Here is a 20,886-nt window from a genome sequence, read left to right on the forward strand (position 1 = left end):
AGAACGTGAGCTTGTTTGGAGACAGGGTCTAACAGAGGTGATCAAGTCAAAAGGTCATGGTCATTTGAGTGGACCCGAATCCAATGACTGGTGTCCTCATATAAAGGGGAAATGTACCCTGACACACACAGATGGTGCCACTTGAAGATGAAGGCAGAGGGTGGTGTGACACACCCACAGGCGGAGGAGTGCTGGAGACCGTCGGCAGCCAGGGCGGAGGCCTGGGGAGACTCCTCGCAGCCTCAGACAGACCCAGCCCTCCCGATACCTTGTCCCTGGACCTCCAGCCTCCCTGCAGAACTGTGGGACAATCATCACCTGTTCAAACTGCCCAGTATGTGGTACTTGTTTCAACAGCTCTAGCAACCTAATGGTTTAACAAAATTTCTCTTCACGTTCCATTTAAGTGATGTTGTGTTCAGATTGAAGTATCTGAAAATTCATTTCAGGCACAGGGTCTGGCACTGTGATTCTCAGGTGAATGGGGCGTATGGTTAAGGCAGGAATTCAAAAAAGTGTCTGAACATCACTTGGAGCTCAGTTGAAATGCTCAGTTGAAATGCTCCAAATGATGTTCTAACACTTTTTTGAAGTCCTACCTTAACCATACGCCCAGTTCACCTGAGAACCGCAAGGCCAGACCCTTGCCTGGAATGAATTTTCAGATATTTCAATCTTTCATCGAATGGTGTTGGAAACAGAATTTTGAAATGGGAAGCACGAGATGCTAACGTGTCCTTCCACTGGGAAGGACTTCCGAGAGTGCCGCTCAGGAGATCTCCTCCCCCACACCTGGGATGGGCTCATCTGAAGCGCAACCTGGGAAGAGCTGCCCAGGCCACTCACAGGACGTGCTGCTCCTCCAGACTGGGCTCGGCCAAGACCAAGCTGGGCAGGGGAGGCCCTGACCCACCAGGTGGGCAGTGGCGGCTGGGGGAGGGTCTGTCCACCCCGCCTGCAGCAGGGCTGCATTCCCAGCATCTGGGAAAAGCAAAGGCGGTTGTGGGCTCCCCAGGTCATACCCCTCGCCTGTCCCTTCAAATATTCGGCTCTCCCTGGGTCCTCTCACACTGCAACGGAAAGTTCAGTGCCACCGAAAGCACCGAAAGCTGCAGTCCATTTATTCTCGGCCTTAGGAACTGTTCCCATTGCTACACACATTTCCACTTCTAAGAACTAAAATGTGATTTTTCATACAACAGTCAGTGGCTTACTTAGTAATCCTACTATTTTAGGAGTTCTTGGTCCTGAGGTATTCTTTCAAAACAAAAACACGAACAGAAAATGGTGGAGCCTTGAGTGCCAAAACCAGCAGTCACCCCTCGGTACTTGAGGGGAGGGGGTTGCAGGTACCAAATCTGCAGATGCTTATCCATGTTCCTCGTAGAAATGGTGCCACCTTTGCATACAACCTGCGCACATCCTCCTGTAAGCTTTAAATCATCGCCAGGTTGCTTATAATCCCTAACACACTATGCATGCTATGTAAATAGCTGTTGTAGTGTGTATTGTTTCATTTGTATTACTTTTTTTTTTTTGAGACGGAGTTTTGTTCTTGTCACCCAGGCTGGAGTGCAGTGGTATGTACAATCTCGGCTCACTGCAACTTCCGCCTCCCAGGTTCAAGTGATTCTCCTACCTCAGCCTCCCGAGTAGCTGGAATTACAGGCACCTGCCACCACAACCAGCTAATTTTGTATTTTTTTTAGTAGAGGCAAGGGTTTCAGCATGTTGGCTAGGCTGCTCTCAAACTTCTGACCTCAGGTGATCCACCTGCCTTAGCCTCCCAGAGTGCTGGGATTACAGGCGTGAGCCACCGCACCAGCCCTTTTTTTTTTTTTTTTTAATATTTTGGACCTGTGATCAGTTGCATGCCCGCACGCTGAGCCTGCAGCTATGGGGCCCACAGATCCAGAGGGCAGACTGCATCAGGCATCTCTAAGCTCCGGGGCAGCTCAGCTTTCCTAACAGCTCAAGGACGGCCGCGCAGAGAGCTTTACCTTGAGGACAGAGGCCCGAAAGGGGTGCGGAAGCAGGAGACGCCCCTCTGCCTCCGTTTCCGGAATGCCTGTTCCACGAGCTTGGCTTCAGAGGCGGGGTCTATTCGCCAAAAAGACCCCTTCCCAGGCTCCTCCTGGGAACGTGGGACTTTAATAAAGTAACGGTTCAAAGAGAGGTTGTGTCGGATAGAATTCTGCAGGGAAGCAGAGACATTCACCCGTCACCAGCAAATCAGAAAACGAGTCCCACCCGCCCCAAATCTGCAACAGACGCGGGACCAGGGTGGGGGGGGGGCGTCCCGCTGTGCAGAGCCCTTGGTGCTGCACTGACTGGGCCTCATGGGAGCAGCACTGAGGCACAGGACAGGTCATGCCTATCAAAATTTGACACAGCATCATGACCATTTTACTTTTTTTTTTTTTTTTTTTTTTTAAGACAGAGTCTCGCTCTGTCGCCCAGGCTGGAGTGCAGTGGCTCAATCTCAGCTCACTGCAAGCTCCGCCTCCCGGGTTCAAGGGATTCTCCTGCCTCAGCCTCCTGAGTAGCTGGGACTATGGGCGTGGGCCACCATGTCTGGTTGATTTTTTGTATTTTTAGTCCAGATGGGGTCTCACACTCTTGGGCTTAAGCAATCCTCCCACCTCGGCCTCCCAAAGTGCTGGGATTACAGGCATGAGCTACTGTGCCTGGCTGCCATTACCATTCTTTACAGAAAAAGTGAAACAGAATGACAGATCCTGGTCCAGGAGCATGTCTGGGACAAAGAAAACACTGGGTCTTGGCCAGTCGCAGTGGCTCACGCCTGTAATCCCAGCACTTTGGGAGGCCAAAGTGGGCAGGATTACCTAAGGTCAGGAGTTTGAGACAGCCTGGGCAATATGGCGAAACCCTGTCTCTACTAAAAATACAAAAAAAAAAGCCAGGCGTGGTGATGGGCGCCTGTAGTCCCAGCTACTTGGGAGGCTGAAGCAGAAGAATCGCTTGAACCCGGGAGGCAAAGGTTGCAGTGAGCTGAGATCGTGCCACTACACTCCAGCTGGAGCAGCAGAGTGAGATCCTGTCTCAAAAAACAAACAAAACAAAACAAAACTAGTGGATATGCTACACTGACTTTGGAGAAAATACAGGCAAATGCAACATGCATCAGTCATGGCTGGTGTGGACAAAGCTCTTACAATCCCATCCACAATTCAGACATGTAGACGGTTTTATTAACAGTATACGGTGCATTTTTCCAACTTAACATGGGATCGTAAGGCACAGCAAGCACAAAATCTAACAAGGTATAGACCCATCTTCTCAGTTCTGGGGCTCAGAAGAAGAAAACTAATAAAAAAGAGTATTTAGATACAATGGTATCACAGTGCCTTTCAGATGTATCATAGGCCAGCTGTGAAAACATCCCTCTTTTATATCTATCTTCTTAGTTAAAAAAATATTTTTTTTTTCTTTTTAGACACAGGGTCTTTCTCTGTCTCCCAGGCTGGAGTGCAGTGGTGTGATCATAGCTCACTGCAGCCTCCACCTCCTGGGCTCAAGTGATCCTCCCACCTCAGCCTCCGAGTAGCTGGAACCACAGGTGTGCACCACCACACTCGGGCTAATTTTTAGTAGAAAAGAGGTTCTATGCTGCCCAGGCTGGTCTTGATCCTCCTCTTGCCTCAGCCTCCCAAAGTGCTAGGGTTCCAGGGATGAGCTCCCTTACCGGCCCTCTTTTCTGTTTTAAGGGAAGCGATGCGCCTGTTAGTTTCACGTTCTAAGGGCCTTCAGAGGTGGTCCAGCCCCAGGGACTTGGCCTCACCTGCCAGCCTTTGTCGGCCGTCCGGTAGTAGGGGTAATGCTTGGTGATGTGGGCGTAGATCCCGCTCAGGGTCAGCTGCCGGTCCTGGGCGGAGGAGATGGCCTGCACGATCAGCTGCGCGTAGGAGAACGGCGGCTTTGACTCGTCCTGCGGAGAGACAGGGCTCACGGGATGAGCTCCAGCAAGGTCCCTGAGTCCACTCCACCCACCTGTCACAGGTGACAGGGAGGAACCTTCCCACAAGACCGTGCATGTCTCGACGGCACCCATCCCGGTGCCCTCCAATTATCCCATTGATGTGCTTGCATTCAACTAGGAACGGCCATTTTTGCCTCGTGGGAAGGAAAACTTTGTTTTTATTATAATTTAATTCTGGAATTTCTCACCTCTTCCACAAATCAATCTGAAAACAGCTGTTGGACAGAAATGAACTAAGACACAAAGTTGTAAGGAGAGTGCCATCCTTCTCAAGGGCTGTATGAAGGCTCTGACGCCAGGATGCCAGCAGCAAATGAACAAGGAGCGTAGCGGGAGGGGCCCTTGGTGACGGTGCCACCCCTGTCACCAGCAAATGACCAACGGGGATGATTTGGGCACGAAAAGGAGAAAGCGCTGACAGCTCTACGGCCAGCTGTGGCTCCATTCCCTGTGGGCTGAGACCACCTCAAGCACACGCCCACGGGCCCTGGGCTGTCTGTGCCGCCCACACTGGGTCACTATGGCCCGATCCTGGTCACCACGTGCATCACGGCTCTGGGTGGGCTCAGACCTTGGGGCTGTCTCCTCCGGACGTGTCTGCCTGCTGCTCTGACGCGGCCTTTGCTGCAAACTCTGCTGCCAGCTGCAGGTCTGAGGTCACGTTCTGCACAAAGCGGTAACTGGAGGAGCCGGCACCACGTGGACTGGCTGGGCAGGAGTTGGGGACGCTGAGGAGAGAGAAGGACACTGTAAGCTCATGGCTCTGAAAAAGCCCTGTGGGGCACAGGGCTTCAGGACCTACCCAGAGGGTGGGGCTGTGGGGAAGAAGCTCGAACTTTCCAATCGTAAGCGCCATCACGCTGCCCGGCCAAGCCCACACAGCGTCAGGGCCAAGATGCTGGAGACGGCAGCCAAGTTTCCTTCCAGTGGTGACTCCTGCTCGGGGACTGACAGTGCTGCAGGCCCTCCTCCTGCCATTGTGCAGGGCCCAGGGCAGCACCTGGTCAGGCAGCTCTGTGCGGGCCCCTCCTCAGCTCCCCCCACGCACACCCCTACAGGACGTGCACCCAACAGGACATGCACCCGGAGCAGGTAGCCTCTGCAGGCTGCTGGCTCCTGCACAGGTGTCCACAAGGTGGCGCTGTGGGAAAAGGCTCAGGCCCAGGGCAACCCCGTGCAGTCAGAGGCAGATGCCAGAAAGGGGCTGTGGAGGTGCCATCGCCCCGCAGGATGAAGGCATGGCAGGTGGCTCTTCTGAAGACACCGCCCTCGGGAAGAGACGACCCCTGCGGTTTTGCCCTGAGCTGCTGAGATGCCCCTGCCCTCATCCCCTCTCCCTCCCAGGCTGGAGCAACCCAGGTGGCCGGGAGTGACCTACACCCCCGGCTGCAAGTGAGGCTCTGGGTTAAGGCCGGGACCGTGGGCAGGAGGCTGCGTCCGTCCGGCTGAGGGGTGCGTCCTGGCCTGCTTTCCTAACTCACTCAGGCAGGCTTCAGTTAGCAAACCACGGCGATGTTTTGCTTCTGAAAATGATTTCTATTACAGGTATTCAGAGAAAGCCAATGAGAACACGAAGAGCGGGTGCAAAACCTCCCAAGAGAAAGAGCTCCCACTGTCCTGAGCTCATGGGCACCCACCTGGCCCCGTCCTGGGATGGACCCTGCCCACCTGTGATGCTGACATCCCCCCTCAGCCGCCTTAGAGCCCCCGTGGCGGGCAGGACGCTCCCTGGCTGCACTGCCCTGCAGGCCACCCAGAACCATCCAGAAGGTCCATTCTCCTCCTCCCGCCTTGCTGCCCCTTCCTCTGCCTGGAACATCCTTCCCCAACTGTCCAGGCACAAGACTCAGATCTCCAAACCTCAGGCTAAGCAGGAGCCCCCCTCGGCGCAGGCGGGGCTCAAGAAACATTTTTTGGATGGAGCAGGGGGATGAATGAAAAAAACTCCTGTGGCTGAGAAAAACCTGGCAGCTGACATTAATGAGCAGTTCAGGCCTGGGGCATTTTCAGGAATGACTCAGTGTCACCCACATGGAACGTTAAGGACTCTGATCTGGAATTCCTGTTCTCTCTTCCAACAGGCTCCCCAAATACGGCAGAGATAGGTAAGTTCCGCACACGTCGAAACTTAAATGAACACCCACAAATGGCTCAATAGAGGTAGCAACGGTCAAAAGGAAACTTTTTCTGAATTTAGTTCTGAACCCAAAATACAAAACCCAAGCTTACAAGAAGGTGAGAAGGGGAGAGAAAGGTTTTGACTGAGAACAGCACACAGCCCCCAAAATCAGCTTTGTCAAGGGCCTCTGGGAACCAAACGCCTCCCTGCCGAGGCAGGATGGCCTCATGGCTGGAGGGGCTGCAGACCGCGCCTGTGCACCTAGTCCCAGACCCAAAGCCACTGGATATTCCCCTGGGACTCAGCAGGAAGAACTGAAATGTCAGGCCTTGCTGGGACCACTGAGCCGAGATGTCACTCAGATACACTCTGATCTCCAGCCACAGGCTGGGGAATGGCCAATCAGCTCGGAAAATCTTGTCCAAGGCCCATGAGGTGGCAGGCTTCTGGATCCTTCCTGAGGACCAATGAGGGGCACCCCCCCCCCCGCCACTCCACAACAAACAGTGATGGCCCATCACGGGTGGCAGGGACCTGTTCCTGTTCCCAGCAGTTATTTTGCAAAAGATCCTAGAAAATTCATGTCTGCCAGGCGCGGTGGCTCATGCCTGAAAGCCCAGCAATTTGGGAGGCCAAGGTGGGAGGATCGCTTGAGCCCAGATGGTCGAAACTAGCCTGGGCAACATAGTGACACCCCCATCTCTACAAAAAATTTATAATCAGCCAGGTGTGGTGGTGTGCACCTGTAGTCTCAGCAACTCAGGAGGCTGAGGCAGGAGGACTGCTTGAGCCCAGGAGCTTGAGGCGACAGTGAGCTATAATTGTGCCACTGCACTCCAGCAGAACAAGACCCTGTCTCTAAAAATAAATAAATAAATGAAGTTTTAAAATTTAAAAAATTAGCTGGGCATGGCAGTGCACACCTGCAGTTCCAGCTATTCAGGAGGCTGAGGCAGGAAGATGGCTTGAGCCTAGGAGGTCGAGGCTGCAGTGAGCTATGATCACACCACTGCACTCTAGCCTGGGCAACAGAGTAAGACCCTATCTCAAAAAACAAACAAAAAACCTCACGGAGTAAAACCCACAGGAAAGGCTGTCATTCCCCAGATAATAATTTCATGTGGAAATAATACAGGTTGGCAAAACCTGGCTCAAACACAGGGAAGAGAGGAGGGTGGTCTCTCCACCACGTTCCCCAGCACCGGACCCGGCCTGGGCTGCGGGATCCCGGTGTCATTCCAGCTGGGAAAGGTACATCGCCGCTAAGGGCTGGTAAAGTGCTCTGGGGAAAGACAGGTCCGAGGGTGTCCGGCCGAGGTGGGATGGGACACCCAGCTCCAAAGCCAGGGGCCTTGGAGCCGTCTGGGAAACTAATCAAGACATCTCGTGTCTGATGCCAAGAGTCCACGGAAACACTCCCTTAGCAATCTAAAGAAAATGCTGGGCCGGGCGCGGTGGCTCACGCCTGTAATCCCAGCACTTTGGAAGGCCGAGGAGGGTGGATCACGAGGTCAGGAGATGGAGATCATCCTGGCTAACACAGTGAAACCCTGTCTCTACTAAAAAATACAAAAAATTAGCCAGGTGTGGTGGCAGGCGCTTGCAGTCCCAGTTGCTCAGGAGGCTGAGGCAGGAGAATGGTGCGAATCTGAGAGTCGGAGTTTGCAGTGAGCTGAGATTGCGCCACTGCACTCCAGTCTGGGCAACAGAGTGAGTCTCCGTCTCCCCCCGCAAAAAAAAAAAAAAAAATTTGTGGCTCACGCCTGTAATCCCAGCACTTTGGGGGGCTGAGCCAGGCAGATCACCTGAGGTGAGGAGTTCGAGACCAACCTGATCAACATGGAGAAATCCTGTCTCTACTAAAAATGCAAAATCAGCCGGACGTGGTGGCGCACACCTGTAATTCCAGCTACTTGGGAGGCTGAGGTAGGAGAATCACTTGAACCTGGGAGGCAGAGGTTGCGGTGGGCCGAGATTGCGCCATTGCACTCCAGCCTGGGCAACAAGAGCGAAACTCCGTCTCAAAAAAAAAAAAAAAGAATGCTGAAAATGACGGCATACACATGCACACGTTTCCTCCTGTGGGAATGAGAGAGAGCAGAAAGTTGAGGGGACCCCACTGCTCCCCGACAGGGACCCCCAGCTCAATTCTAGGAAACAGGGAATCACTCCTTCTGGGGTAAGTACCCCAGGCCTCAGTCAGGCCCCCCCAGTCCCTAGCTGCCTGGGTGTGGGACGCAGAGGTTGGACAGCGACAGCCCACAGATGTCGCGGGAATCAAATGCCTGTGCCCCCTATTGGAAGCTGAGAATGGGAAGAAGCACAGTAAGCAGCTCACCCCTAGGCCCCGATTTTGCTTCCTTTATAGGGAGGACAATTCCCAAGTCACATTTCTGCCTCAGATGAGAGAGCCGGAGGATCCTGCATGGGGGACTCCCGGAGCTGGGCTCGTGGGGACAGCCCTGTGTTGGCCTACCACGTGCAGCCTCCACCATGCCCAGGGACCGGGCCTAGAAGGCGCCTCTGGGACCACCCAGGACACGCCAGTGCAGGGAGACTGGAAAGGAATGGATGGGCTGTGGGACACACGGGTCGCTGGGTTGCGTTATCATGAGAAGTCACGCTGAGAAAGGCAAATCCAACGACAGACCTAAAGCCACCTCTGGAGCTGCCAGCTGGTGGGCTCTGTCCCCAGAGCCCAACACAAGCCTTCCCTGGGGCACAGGGCTGTGGTCCTTCCAGTCCACCCTCAATGCCCTTGGCTCTACGCTGAGGTGGAGGCCACCCTGAGAGGCCTGGGGTCGGGACCGTTATCGCTTCCGGCAGGCCCAGAGAGGGCAGTGCTCTGTCAGAAGGGACCTGATCCCTCCTGAAGCCCTAAAGACACAGATGGGACCCGCCTGGAGGGGCTGGAGGAAGGGGCTGGGACAGAGCCTTGTGGGCAGTGGAGGGGCAAGAAGGCCGCAGGGGTCTGCGATGTCCTTTATGTCCCAAGGCAGCACCTGAAGCCTCCTGGGGGAACCTCCCTGCAGAGGAGAATGCTCGGGGTCCCTGTCCCAGCCCCTGCTCCAACACCAGCCACTCTAAGAGGGTTTTTAGGACCTCGCTGTTAAACAGAACAGCCGGCCAAGGCACATCTGTGGATTGACGAAGCTTCTAACAGGTGGGACATGGTGCAAAAGAGAAGAGAAGAGGGACCCAAGGCAACCTATGGGAGCCCGGGAGGAGACGAGACGTGGTTCCCGTCCCTAGGGAGGTAACGACGCCATCTCTGTAAGACAGTGAGAGCAGCACGCAAAGCACACCTGCAGAGCAAGAACACTCTCTCAAAAAATAAGAATTCAAAAGAGGAGAAATACAAATCCAAGAAAGGGTGGAAGGAGAGACTGGAGAAAATCTCCCGGAAAGTAGAGACAGAAAGGAAAGGAGAGGCATGAGAGACTCAGCTCAGAGGCCTGCAGGCACAGCCAGTCCCAAAAGTGTGGACAGGAAGCAGGGGTCCAGGTGAGGTGGCTCACACCTGTAATCCCGGCACTTTGGGAGGCTGAGGTAGGCAGATCACTTGAGCACAGGAGTTCAAGACCAGGCTGGGCAACGCGGCAAAACCCCATCTCTACAAAAAATACAAAAATTAGCCGGGCGTGGTGGTGCACACCTGTAGTCCCTGCTACTCGGGATGCTGAGGCAGGAGGCTCGCTTGAGCCTAGACGTACCAGCCTGGGCAACAAAGTGAGACCTTGTCTCTTAAATAAGTAAATAAATGCAAAATCTCTCTCCTGTGCCCTTTCCCAGGAAGCGACTGGAGGATGTACTCTAGTAAAACAAAGGAACCAATCAGGAAAGAGGAAGACGCGGGAGTCAGGAAACAGCCCTCTCTCCACCACCACCTCCCGAGGGGATTCCCAGGATGATGGAGAAGATGATCCTGTGGTCAGAGGGGCCCCAGAGGAAGGCCTTCACAGTAAAGGGAGAAAGGGCCATTATTAACTCCAAGAGCAGGGGGAGTGTGACGGAAATAAGCCAAAAGTACAAGGAAGGAAATGGCTAAGTGTTACAATCACTACACAGTTCTAATACAGAAAATGCTAACGCTAGGTAAACCAAACATGGTGATGTAACTTTACTGGGATGGGGAGGGAGGAAGCTAAATCCTTAATTTCCATATAGGAAGCTCATGTGTAATATCTACCACGGAAAAACCAAGAGACAGTCACGTACAAATACGACTCAGAGACAGAAGACAGAAGGGCTCAGCTCTGGAGAGTGTCTTGTGGGGGGATTCTCACTTTCTGAAGTGTTTGCATTTTGTAAGATGCAGATAGATAGTCAGATAGATAGATAGATAGTCTCTTCGTAATCTGAAAAAATAAATAAATAGGGAAAGAAAATGTTCAGAGGCGAATTCCTAGAACGATCTTAAAGAATGTGTTCCTTTAAGATAAATCTGACATTGTAAAATGCTGGGAAGCTATTTTTAAAAATTAACTAGTGGATCACTCCCGTAGTCACGGCTGAGGTGGGAGGATCGCTTGAGTCCAGGAGGTCGAGGCTACAGCGAGCCGTGACCGCAGCACTGCACTCCAGCCTGGGTGGCAGAACAAGACTCTGCTTCAAAACAAAACAAAACAATAACAACAAAACAGGTCCATGCTCGTAATCTTGGCATTTTGGGAGGTCAAGGTGGGAAGACTGCTTGAGGCCAAGAGTTCAGGATCAGCCTGGGCAACAAAGCAAGACAGCATCTCAACAAAAATAAAAAATGAGCTGGGTTGTGTGTGGTGGTGGGTGCCCGTAGTCCCATCTACTCAGGAGGCTGAAGTGGGAGGATGGCTTGAGCCCGGGAGGTTGAGGTTGCAATGAGCTGTGACTGTGCCACTGCACTCCAGCCTGGGCAACAGAGTGAGAGACCCTGTCTCAAAAAACAAACAAAGAGAAACGAAATCAACCCCCCAAACCCAAATTGGAACCACCATTAAAAATAATAATTTTAAAAATAAAATTAACTTGTTTCTGAAGTGCATTTTGTCCCGGTGAGAACAGCCAGCATGGTGGCCTGAACAGGAGCTGCTCTCATGTGAGGCATAGACCTCACAGAGCTGTGTGGGTGCTTGAGTAGAGAGGCGGCCCTGCAGCTAGGCAGGTTCTGGAGTCAGCTCCATGTCTGCAGGCGCCTCCTGCTTCCCCCAAGGCTCGTGGAACCCGGGAAGGGCTGTCCTTATGCATCACGTGCCTGCACAGAAGCTGTGCAACAGACCTACTCCACACAAGCCGCTAGGCGGGCGCTAGGGCCCTCCCTGAGATTGCAGGAAAGACGGGGGTGGGGATGTCCTTTCAACAGATTGGGACAAACACAAGGACGTCCCCACCAAGCTTCATTCCGAACTCCCAACACTTTAGCACCAAAGTCACCCCTTGAAGGGATCTAGGCAGGAGGGAAAATTTAAAGGAAGACAGAAAGTCCCAACCTTCCCCTGTGGAGGAAGCAATAGTTACTTCCCCAGAGTTCTCAGCTGGGAAAAGACGTAAGAGGGTGGGGTGGGCTGGGGAGGGGCAGCAGAGCCTACAGGGACAGGGACAGGGAGACAAGGGAAGAGGGACCCTCGTTAGATTTGCAAATGCTGGCACAGCCAGCCCGGATCAGCCACGCAGGATTCCCGCTAGGGGTGACTCACACCTTCACACCACAATCCTCCTGCAGACCTGCTGAAAACACAGGGAAGGCTGCAGCCACAAACTGGTGTTTTTTAATTATTATTTTTTTGAGACAGGGTCTTGCTCTGTTGCCCAGGTTGGAGTGCAGCGGTGACATCATAGTTTGCTGCAGCCTCCAACTGCTGGGCTCAAGTGATCCTCCTGCCTCAGCCTCCCGAGTAGCTGGGTCTATAGGCGTGAGCCACTGCACCTGGCTAATTAAAAGAAATTTTTTTTTTAGAGATAGGGTCTCACTATGTTGCCCAGACTTGTCTGGAACTCTTGGCCTCAAGCAATCCTCCTGCCTCAGCCTCCCAAAGTGCTGGGATTCCAGGCATGAGCCACTACGCCCAGCCAACCAGAAACTTTGAAACAGATGAATCACCCTGCAGGAAGGAACCAAAGTTTGTCAGAAAAAGGAGAGTATTTCTAACGTAGATCCAATAACTCCAAACGCAAAAGACCTCTAACTTTACAAAACAACATAAACCAAGTTAGGACTGAATGTTATCTAGTAGTAAGGCAGAACTGTGTAAAGATCATGATTAAAACGGAAAGATTTCTGAAGTCAGTTGCTGCATTTCTACTGTATATTTACATACTGCTGACCTTCGCCGAATTGTACGACTTACTTTCATTTTTGATCTCCACGTTGGAGACATCAGGAAAAGCCTTAAGAGAAACAGCTCCTGAAGTACTGCCCTCACAAGCAGAAACAGTCCCTCTCTGTGCAATGTCCTTTCACTGAATTTCAGCAGTTTTCTTAAAACTCTCCCTCTGAGGAACACTTTTTAGACTGGTGTCTGTTTGGTAGAACCTCGAAAATGATTAACTACTTTAATTCTTTCATTAAATACTTCAATTCCTTCCTAAAAACACTTTTTTTTTTTTTTTTTTTGAGATGCAGCCTCGCTCTGCCACCCAGTCTGGAGCGCAGTGGTGCGATCTTGGTTCACTGCAACCTCTGCCTCCTAGGTGCAAGCAATTCTCCCGTCTCGGCCTCCCAGGTAGCTTGGATCACACACCTGGCTAATTTTTGTATTTTTAGTAGAGACAGGGTTTCACCATGTTGACCAGGCTGGTCTCGAACTCCTGACCTCAGGTGATCTGCCTGCCTCGGCCTCCCAAAGTGCTGGGATTACAGGCCTGAGCCACCCTGCCTGGCCTGTAAAAACTCTTCTTAGCAAAAAGGAAAGAAAGGTCAAACTGCTGCTAAAGATAGCAGAATTTATTTCAAAGAGAGTTCATTCATTTTCTGGGTGGAGTACTTCAGGGCAGAAAAAAATAAATCAGAAAAGAACACACACGTACACACAAAACCACACACCCACACCCACACACCCACCCATCCTGGGAAAAGGAGCGAGGGCCTTCGAGAGCAAAGCAGGAGGAACGGAAAGGAAGGAGGGAGGGTGGGGCGGGGGGCGGGGGCAGGGGCAGCTGATCAGGGAGGCCCCCCAGGAAAAAGCCGCTCCCAAGCCACTCCCGACTCCTGGGAATGAGGGGCTCTGGGCGAGCCCGGCCTACACCAAGGCAGCCACTCCACGGCCAATGAGGACTGGCGAGGCGAATGCACACCAAATTAGGAAGGCAGGCACCGCGGGGGCGGGGCGGCACCGGGAGGGGACAGCCTTGCAGGCAGCCAGCTCTCCGGGCCTGGCCCCGCTCCCACCTCCGGATCTGTTAGGGAGCCAGCCAGAGAGGAGAGTGGGGAGGGGGCAGGGAAGGGCAGGGAGTGTTTGTAAACACGCCGACTCCACCCTACAGCAGAAACTCAAACTGAAAAGTATCTTGGCAGGCAAAACCTCAAGGGCCTCTGAGGTTTCTAAACACTCAATTGAATTCCACGGTGCTAAGATAAACGGATGTAAACAGAGAGGCTTTTATTGTAACAATGGAAGGCCAAAAAGCCAGACAGCCAGTCCCTAACTTACTACTTTCTCCGCACAGAATTCCCCCAACAGGAATCCGGTCTTTGCACAGGGCGGTTTCAAAGAACAGGACTGGGCAGAAGGAGGGGAACGGGGTGGCCCCCCACCTTCCCGGCTCCCGCAGCAAGATCAGGGCGGGTGCAGGCCCAGGGAGCTGCTCGCATCGCCCATGGGGACTGGCGGTCACAGAAGGCCGCCACCCAGCTTCTCAGAACAGCTCCAGCCGCAAGAGCTTTAGGTGCTCAATACGAAATTTCTTCACTCCCAGCTATAAAAAAGAACGAAATCTTGGCCTGGGCAGCAACGCGAGGGAGCTGGAGGCCCTTGTCCCAAGTGAACTCACTCAGAAACAATACCGCACAGCGCCTAATCTTGCTTATAAGCAGGGGCTGAATGCTGGGTACCCAGGAAGAGGAAGATGGAAACAAGAAACTGGGACTCCAAAGCGGGGAGGCGGGAGAGGGCGAGGGGTGAAAGATGACCTAGGGGGTACGCGTTCACCCTTTGGGTAATAGGCACCCTAGAAGCCCAATCCCCAACAGTATGTAATATACCCATGTCACAAACATGCATATGTACCCCCTGAAGCTAAGATAAAATAAACAGTATTTTCTCTGCCCTAGTTTAAAAAACAGGTATCACTTATTAACTCCTTTGCAAACCACGACCTCTCTTGTCATACAAATGCGACTTTAATGTGCAAATTTGAATTAACACTGAGAAATAGTTTTATTTTTTTAAGCCCCCTCCCGGAGCAAACCAAAACATTTTTCTTTCTTTCAATATGGTGAAACTCCGTCTCCACTAAAAATACAAAAAAAAAATTAGCTGGGCTTGGTGGCGTGTGCCTGTAATCCCACCTACTCTCGAGGCTGAGGCAGGGGAATTGCTTGAACCAGGGAGGTGGAGGTTGCAGTGAGCCGAGATCACACCACTGCACTCCAGCCTAGGTGACAGAGCCTAGGTGACAGAGCAAGACTCCGTCTCAAAAAATAAAATAAAAATAAAATAAAATAAAGCTTCTCTTTAGCTGGATTACAACCTGCTGATTAATAACCCACTGCCAGGCTAAGGCAGGGGCGCTGGCCTAGCCCTTCCCCAGGAGTCCCGGATCGCTGCCTGGCCTGCTTCTCTCTGGACCTGAGGCCTTTGCTGCCCACCCCAAAAGCAGCAGGAGCAGCCTCTTCCGGGGTGAGCTCCCAGCAGCACAAGAGCTGGTCTTGGCCACCGTTTCTACAGTGCCTTTAAGGTGGTATTAGGTAAAGACTTAAGGATATATGCGGTGCTCAACTGCTTCCTTCAGATACAATTCCCGTAACATTCAATTCACCATTTATTCATTTACTTAGAGATGGAGTCTCGCTCTGTCGCCCAGGCTGGAGGGCAGTCGTGCAATCTCAGCTCACTGCAACCTCTGCCTCCTGGGTTCAAGCCATTCTCCTGCCTCTGCCTCCCAAGTAGCTGGGATTACAGGCGTGTGGCACCATGCCCAGCTGATTTTTGTATTTTTAGTAGAGACGGGGTTTCACCATGTTGCTCAGCTGGTCTCGAACTCCTGGCCTCAAGTGATCTGCCCGCCTTGGCCTCCCACAGTGCTGGGATTACAGGTGTGAGCCACCGCGCCCAGTCAAGTCACCCTTTAAAGTGACTTTTAGGATATTCACAAAATTGAATAACTATCATCACTGTCTACTTCCAGAACATTCTCTCATAAAGCTGTATGAACTAAACAAAATACTGCATGTGCACTGCTCAGCACAGGGCCAGGCGGGCACACACCAGGCTTTCAGTCACTTAGGATTCACCATCATCATCATCCCAGAGGGTCATGACGTCACAGCACTGGCTCCGCAGGCGGGAACCAGGCCCGGGAAGGTGGGGGCTGAAGTGACCGCAAAGAGTCACACACGTGACCATGCCCGGCCTGAGCCCAGGGCCTCACCTTTCCGCAGCAGCACTGTCCCTGAACTTCTCTCTCCACGAGAGACTCGCCCACCCACTGGCTCTGGAAAAAAGGAGGCCGACTCCAGGCAACTCAAATGGAGATGATTCCCACCTTGTAACTTGTAGGAGGCCACTGGTAACTTGTCAGCAAAGCAGGGTAGAGGAGCTGTGCCCCTGATGGCTCTGTTCCAAGAGAAGCCAGTGTGTAATTCTAACTGTGGACCCTGAAAAGGTGCAGGCCACGTATGGGCTGGTTGTGTTGACTCACACCTGTAACCCCAGCACTTTGGGAGGTGGAGGAGGGAGGATCTCTTGAGCCCAGGGGTTCCAGACCAGCTTGGGCAACATAGCAAGACCCTGTCTGTACAAAAGATAAGAAAATTAGCTGGGTGTGGTGGTGCATGCCTGTGCTCCCAGCGACTTGGGAGGCTGAGGTGGGGGGATCGCTTGAGCTCAGGAGCTGGAGGCTGCAGCAAACTATGATTGCGCCACTGCACTCCAGCCTGGGAGACAGAGTGAGACGCTGTCTCTGAAAAACAAACAACAGCCCTCTCTTCTCCTACAGCTGCAAGGGGAAAAAAAGAAAAAAGAAAGCAAAGGTGCAGCCGGGGCTCAGCAGAGTGCGCAGGTCAGCAGGGAGGAACTGACGTGGCTGGCCCAGGATTGCCACGGCACTCGCTCCAACAGACCAGCGTGCCCAGAATGTGCCTCACAGATGTCCCCGAGGGCCCCTGAGCCCCTTTCAGGGTATAGGTAAGGTCAACACCATGTTCACAACAGCCCTAAGATTCGATCTGCTTTTTCCACTGGGCTGACCTTTGCTGGTGACGCACGAGTGATGCGGAAACTGCTGGTGCTGCGGAGGAGTCACAGCTCCGGCACCAAACCGTGCGCGGCCACACGTCTTCAGGGCCACAGAGGTGCAGTTGGGAGAGAGAAAAGCCAGCCATGTTTAGGAAATGTCCGCGATGAAGCGGTAAATCATTAAAGAACGTATGAACCCTCCAGCCTCAAGCACACGTCTGTTTTTGCATCCTTGTATGACAGGACCAGGGCCAGGGCTCTGTGCCACGCATCCAGGCCGCCGCCTGAGGTTCGTGTGTAACTCAGTCCAGGGCTCACTGGCACTCCCTACACAGAGCTCTGTTTACACTTTTCACCCTGCAACCCCTACTCAGGAGTTTATCATTGTATAACACCAGAGATGAGGAAGTTTGAAGAACTTCTTCAAAATCTAGATTAATTTCTAAAAGGTCAGAGAGAATTTTCACAAATGAAGCTTCAAGAAACAAAGTTCACCAAATCCTGGTGGACAAATATTACTTTAAAACATTTTCAGCCAGGCACGGTGGCTCACGCCTGTAATCTCAGCACTTTGGGAGGCCAAGGCAGGCAGATCATTTGAGGTCGGGAGTTCAAGACTAGCATGGCCAACATCGTGAAACCCTGTCTCTACTAAAAATACAAAAAAATTAGCCAGGCGTGGTAGCAGGCACCTGTCATCCCAGCTACTTGGGAGGCTGGGGCAGGAGAATGGCTTGAACCTGGGAGGTGGAGGCTGCAGTGAGCCGAGATCGCGCCACTGCACTCCAGCCTGGGTGACAGAGCGAAAACTGTCTCAAAACAAACAAACAAAAACACTATTTCTAATGTCCTTTAAAAAAAACAAAACAAACAAAAGACAACAAAAAAAACCTGTGCTTGCTTTAATAAGCCCTAATATGTAAAACTTCCAGTGGGAAAAGTGATGACCAGGCAGTGATTCTTCCCTTTGTAAGAGAATTCACAGAGATTTCAGCCAGGTCCCAGATGCACATACACCACTTTCTGTGTTTCCATACACGTGCAATTTTCCAGAGAGATTTGGACCCCAGTGCTGCATGCGACAGGCATGCTCGCACCATCTCCCTCTCTCCTGGGGGCCCAAGGGCAGGCTGGGGGGCTGCTTACCTGATGGTGCCAGTCGGGGAGGGGACGGGGCTGACCATGCTCCGGAGGTCCGGCTCCGGGATGTGGATCTTCAGAGGGGAGATCTGTGGGTACAGCGGCCGGAGCGGGGAGGCCGGGGCCTCTTCTTTGTGGTAGAGCGACGTGAACTGGATCTTGATGGCCGTGCTGGGAAACCGGAAGGTACACCTGCAACGGGAGGAGGAGCAGGTGTGAGGTGCAGGAGGAGACTCCAGAAGACGCCAACATCCAGGGAAGGTGCATGTCCACGTGTCAACGTAACCAGACCCTAACTCTCAAACCTGGGCCCCAGAGAGCAGTTTCGATGCTTTTATGAAGACATTTAGGAACTGAGACTTAGGCTTATTTCGACGTCAGTTGTCTTTCTATTTTTTATTTTATTTTATTTTTTGAGAGGGAGTCTTGCTCTGTCACCCAGGCTGGAGTGCAGTGGCGTGATCTCAGCTCACCGCAACCTCGGTCTCCCAGGTTCAAGCAATTCTCCTGTCTCAGCCTCCTGAGTAGCTAGGATTATGAGCACCGGCCACCACGCCTGGCTAAGTTTTTGCATTTTTAGTAGAGACGGGGTTTCACCATGTTGGTCAGGCTGGTCTTGAACTCCTGACCTCAGGTGATCCGCCTGCCTCGGCCTCCCAAAGTGCTGGGATTACAGGCAAGAGCCACTGTGCCCGGCCGTCAGTTGTCTTTCACTGTGCATGAGACAGAAGAGATATAAATATCCCCAGACAAGTGCCGCTCATGCCATCTCCCACGCAGGCTCCAGACAGACACGGCTATTTCCTGTCTGCCAGGGCAACTGCCGTGGCACCCAGGTGGGATCTGCCACCTCTCAAAGGAGATAGTGGAAGACTGAAACGGCACGGCAGCCACCTATACAGACATTTTCAAGATGATTCTCTGCCACTGCCTAGAAGATCTGACAGCAGGAGCAATTCCAACCCTGCTCGGGCAGGCGGGAGTTGCAGAGAGCGTGCATTATCCACCCAGAGCTTAACGGACCGGCTTCACCATCAGTTCCGGGCTTAAAACCATGAGCCTCGGTTTTTCTACTGGAGACAACCAAATGCAAACAAAGCCAGCCGCAAGCCTGAGTCAACACCAGGGTGCCGTGAACAGCATCCAAGGTTCACCTGGCTTGAAGAAACTGCCACCGTTTACAAAGCTGAGCATTACTGATCTGGCTGCCCTTTCAATTTCTAAACTGATGAGGCAGCAACTATCAACTTGCTAACTGCAGGACTCAGTTAAAAACAAAACAAAACAAAAACAAAAACAAAAGCAATGTAAAGCAGCAGCCTGCCCACACGGAGATAAGCAACGCTGGCTGCCTGCGCAGCTGTTTGGAAAAGGCTCTCCTTTAAAAATGTGGGAGGGGGGTTAGAAAGAATGTAGAGAAGCCACCGGTGATAATGCACTTTTCAGAGTTCCAGAAGGCATTCAGAATAGGCGAAGTGACTCAACACTTGAGAGACGCTAAGGTCTCTTGTAGTGGAACCTGCATGAAGTCTCCAAGCACCAGACTGCTGGGTCTATGCCTGACTACATCTGCGGCAGTGTTTAAACAGTAAATCTACCTAAAACCTTGCCTGGACGTGCGCAAACACCCCTCTTTCATTTGAAAGCCCCTTTGCTCTTGGTCAAAGCGTTTTTGAAAGATAGGACTGAGGAGCGGGTCAGAGGGTGACGAAGGGTGCCTGGCTGTCGGCAGGGGGTCCTCTTGCGTCAGTCTTCTTCCCAGGGACCCGCTTCAAAGGAAGTGACTCAGCATTACAAATGTGCAGCTCCTCCCATAGCTCTGCTAGCCAGGCTGCCCACATCGAAGAGAGAAAATCAGGCACTTAAACTGGCTCAACTGGGCCAGTCCTGATTCTCCCTGAGATACTGGGCAGAGAAGGCTGGGCCTCCCCAAGGAGGCCGGACCGCATCGTTCAGCACCAGGCACCATCGGGCCTGTGGGCACCAGGTTTCTATTTCCAAACACAAAAGGGACTCTGAGACTGTTTCCAGGATGAGATGCTGTCTGGGAGGCATGGCCCAGCGAGTGAATCTTGGGGAACAAGGGTGGGTGGTCAGGCACCCCCAAGGTTCAGAAGGGCAGCCCGAGGCCATTTGAAAATACTCTGCAATTTTGTCCTCTTAAGTCACATTGAGAGGAACGTCTGATGTCCTTTATACTTTCTTCAGTCCAGCCCAATGGAGATTTCCTGCATCAGTATTTTGACTAGAAAGGTCCATCACCCATTTTCTTTTTTCTCTCTTTTTTTTGAAGACAGAGTCTTGCTCTGTCATCTAGGCTGGAATACAATGGCGCAATCTCGGCTCACTGCAACCTCCACCTCCTGGGTTCAAGGAATTCTCCTGTCTCAGCCTCCCGAGTAGGATTATAGGCCCGTGCCACCATGCCCAGCTAATTTTGTATTTTTAGTAGAGACAGGGTTTCACCATGTTGGCCAGGCTGATCTCGAACTCCTGACCTCATATGACCCACCCACCTCGGCTTCCCAAAGTGCTGGGATTATAGGCATGAGCCACCGTGCCTGGCCGCATCACCATTTTCTTTCTTTTGTTTTTCTTTTTGAGGCGGAGTTTGATTCTTGTTGCCCAGACTGCAGTGCAATGGCGCAATCTCAGCTCACCGCAACCTCCGCCTCCTGGATTCAATCGATTCTCCTGCCTCAGCCTCCCAAGTAGCTGGGACTACAGGTATGCGCCACCACGCCCGGCTAATTTTGTATTTTTAGTAGAGGCAGGGTTTCTCCATGTTGGTTAGGCTTGTCTGGAAGTCCCGACCTCAGGTGATCCTCCTACCCTGGCCTCCTAAAATGCTGGGATTACAGGCGTGAGCCACCCTGCCTGGCCTCCCATCACCCATTTTCTAAGATGCTCTATGAAGCCCAAGGGCTCTTCAGTTCTGGGGGCTGTTAGTTTTTGTGGGTCCCAGAGCCGCTGTCTACCCAAGCTGGTGTCTGAGGATGGGCCGGGTGTCCCTGACCCAGGGAAGCAAGGAAAGAGGTTTGAGGCCAGCATCTGGCTGAGGGTCCAGGCAGGGGAGCTAAGGTGAGCTCCACCTGTGAACGACAGTGCTGAATGAACAGTGTCTGTGTGTGTATCTACACGTGCACGCACACACACATGCATACACGCACACACGCATGCACGCACATACGGACGTCCACGCACACACGCATGCATGCACACAAGCATGCATGCACACACGGACGTGCACGCACACA

At 52.5% G+C, this 20,886-nt stretch overlaps 1 protein-coding gene across 1 annotated transcript in view; it reads right to left on the minus strand.

The window, feature by feature from the left end:
- FOXK1 (forkhead box K1) overlaps positions 1-20,886 on the minus strand; it is a 36,818-nt gene that overhangs the window by 5,983 nt on the left and 9,949 nt on the right. The window contains exons 4-7 of the mRNA XM_011976934.1: positions 17,636-17,821; positions 4,572-4,728; positions 3,803-3,949; positions 2,001-2,194 (exon numbers count right to left, since the gene is read on the minus strand). Of these exons, the coding sequence (XP_011832324.1) occupies positions 2,001-2,194; positions 3,803-3,949; positions 4,572-4,728; positions 17,636-17,821 (684 nt within the window). The remainder of the gene's footprint in view (positions 1-2,000; positions 2,195-3,802; positions 3,950-4,571; positions 4,729-17,635; positions 17,822-20,886) is intronic.

The sequence above is a fragment of the Mandrillus leucophaeus genome, unplaced genomic scaffold, assembly GCF_000951045.1.
Source record: "Mandrillus leucophaeus isolate KB7577 unplaced genomic scaffold, Mleu.le_1.0 Scaffold171, whole genome shotgun sequence".
NCBI classification, from domain to species: Eukaryota; Metazoa; Chordata; class Mammalia; order Primates; family Cercopithecidae; genus Mandrillus; species Mandrillus leucophaeus.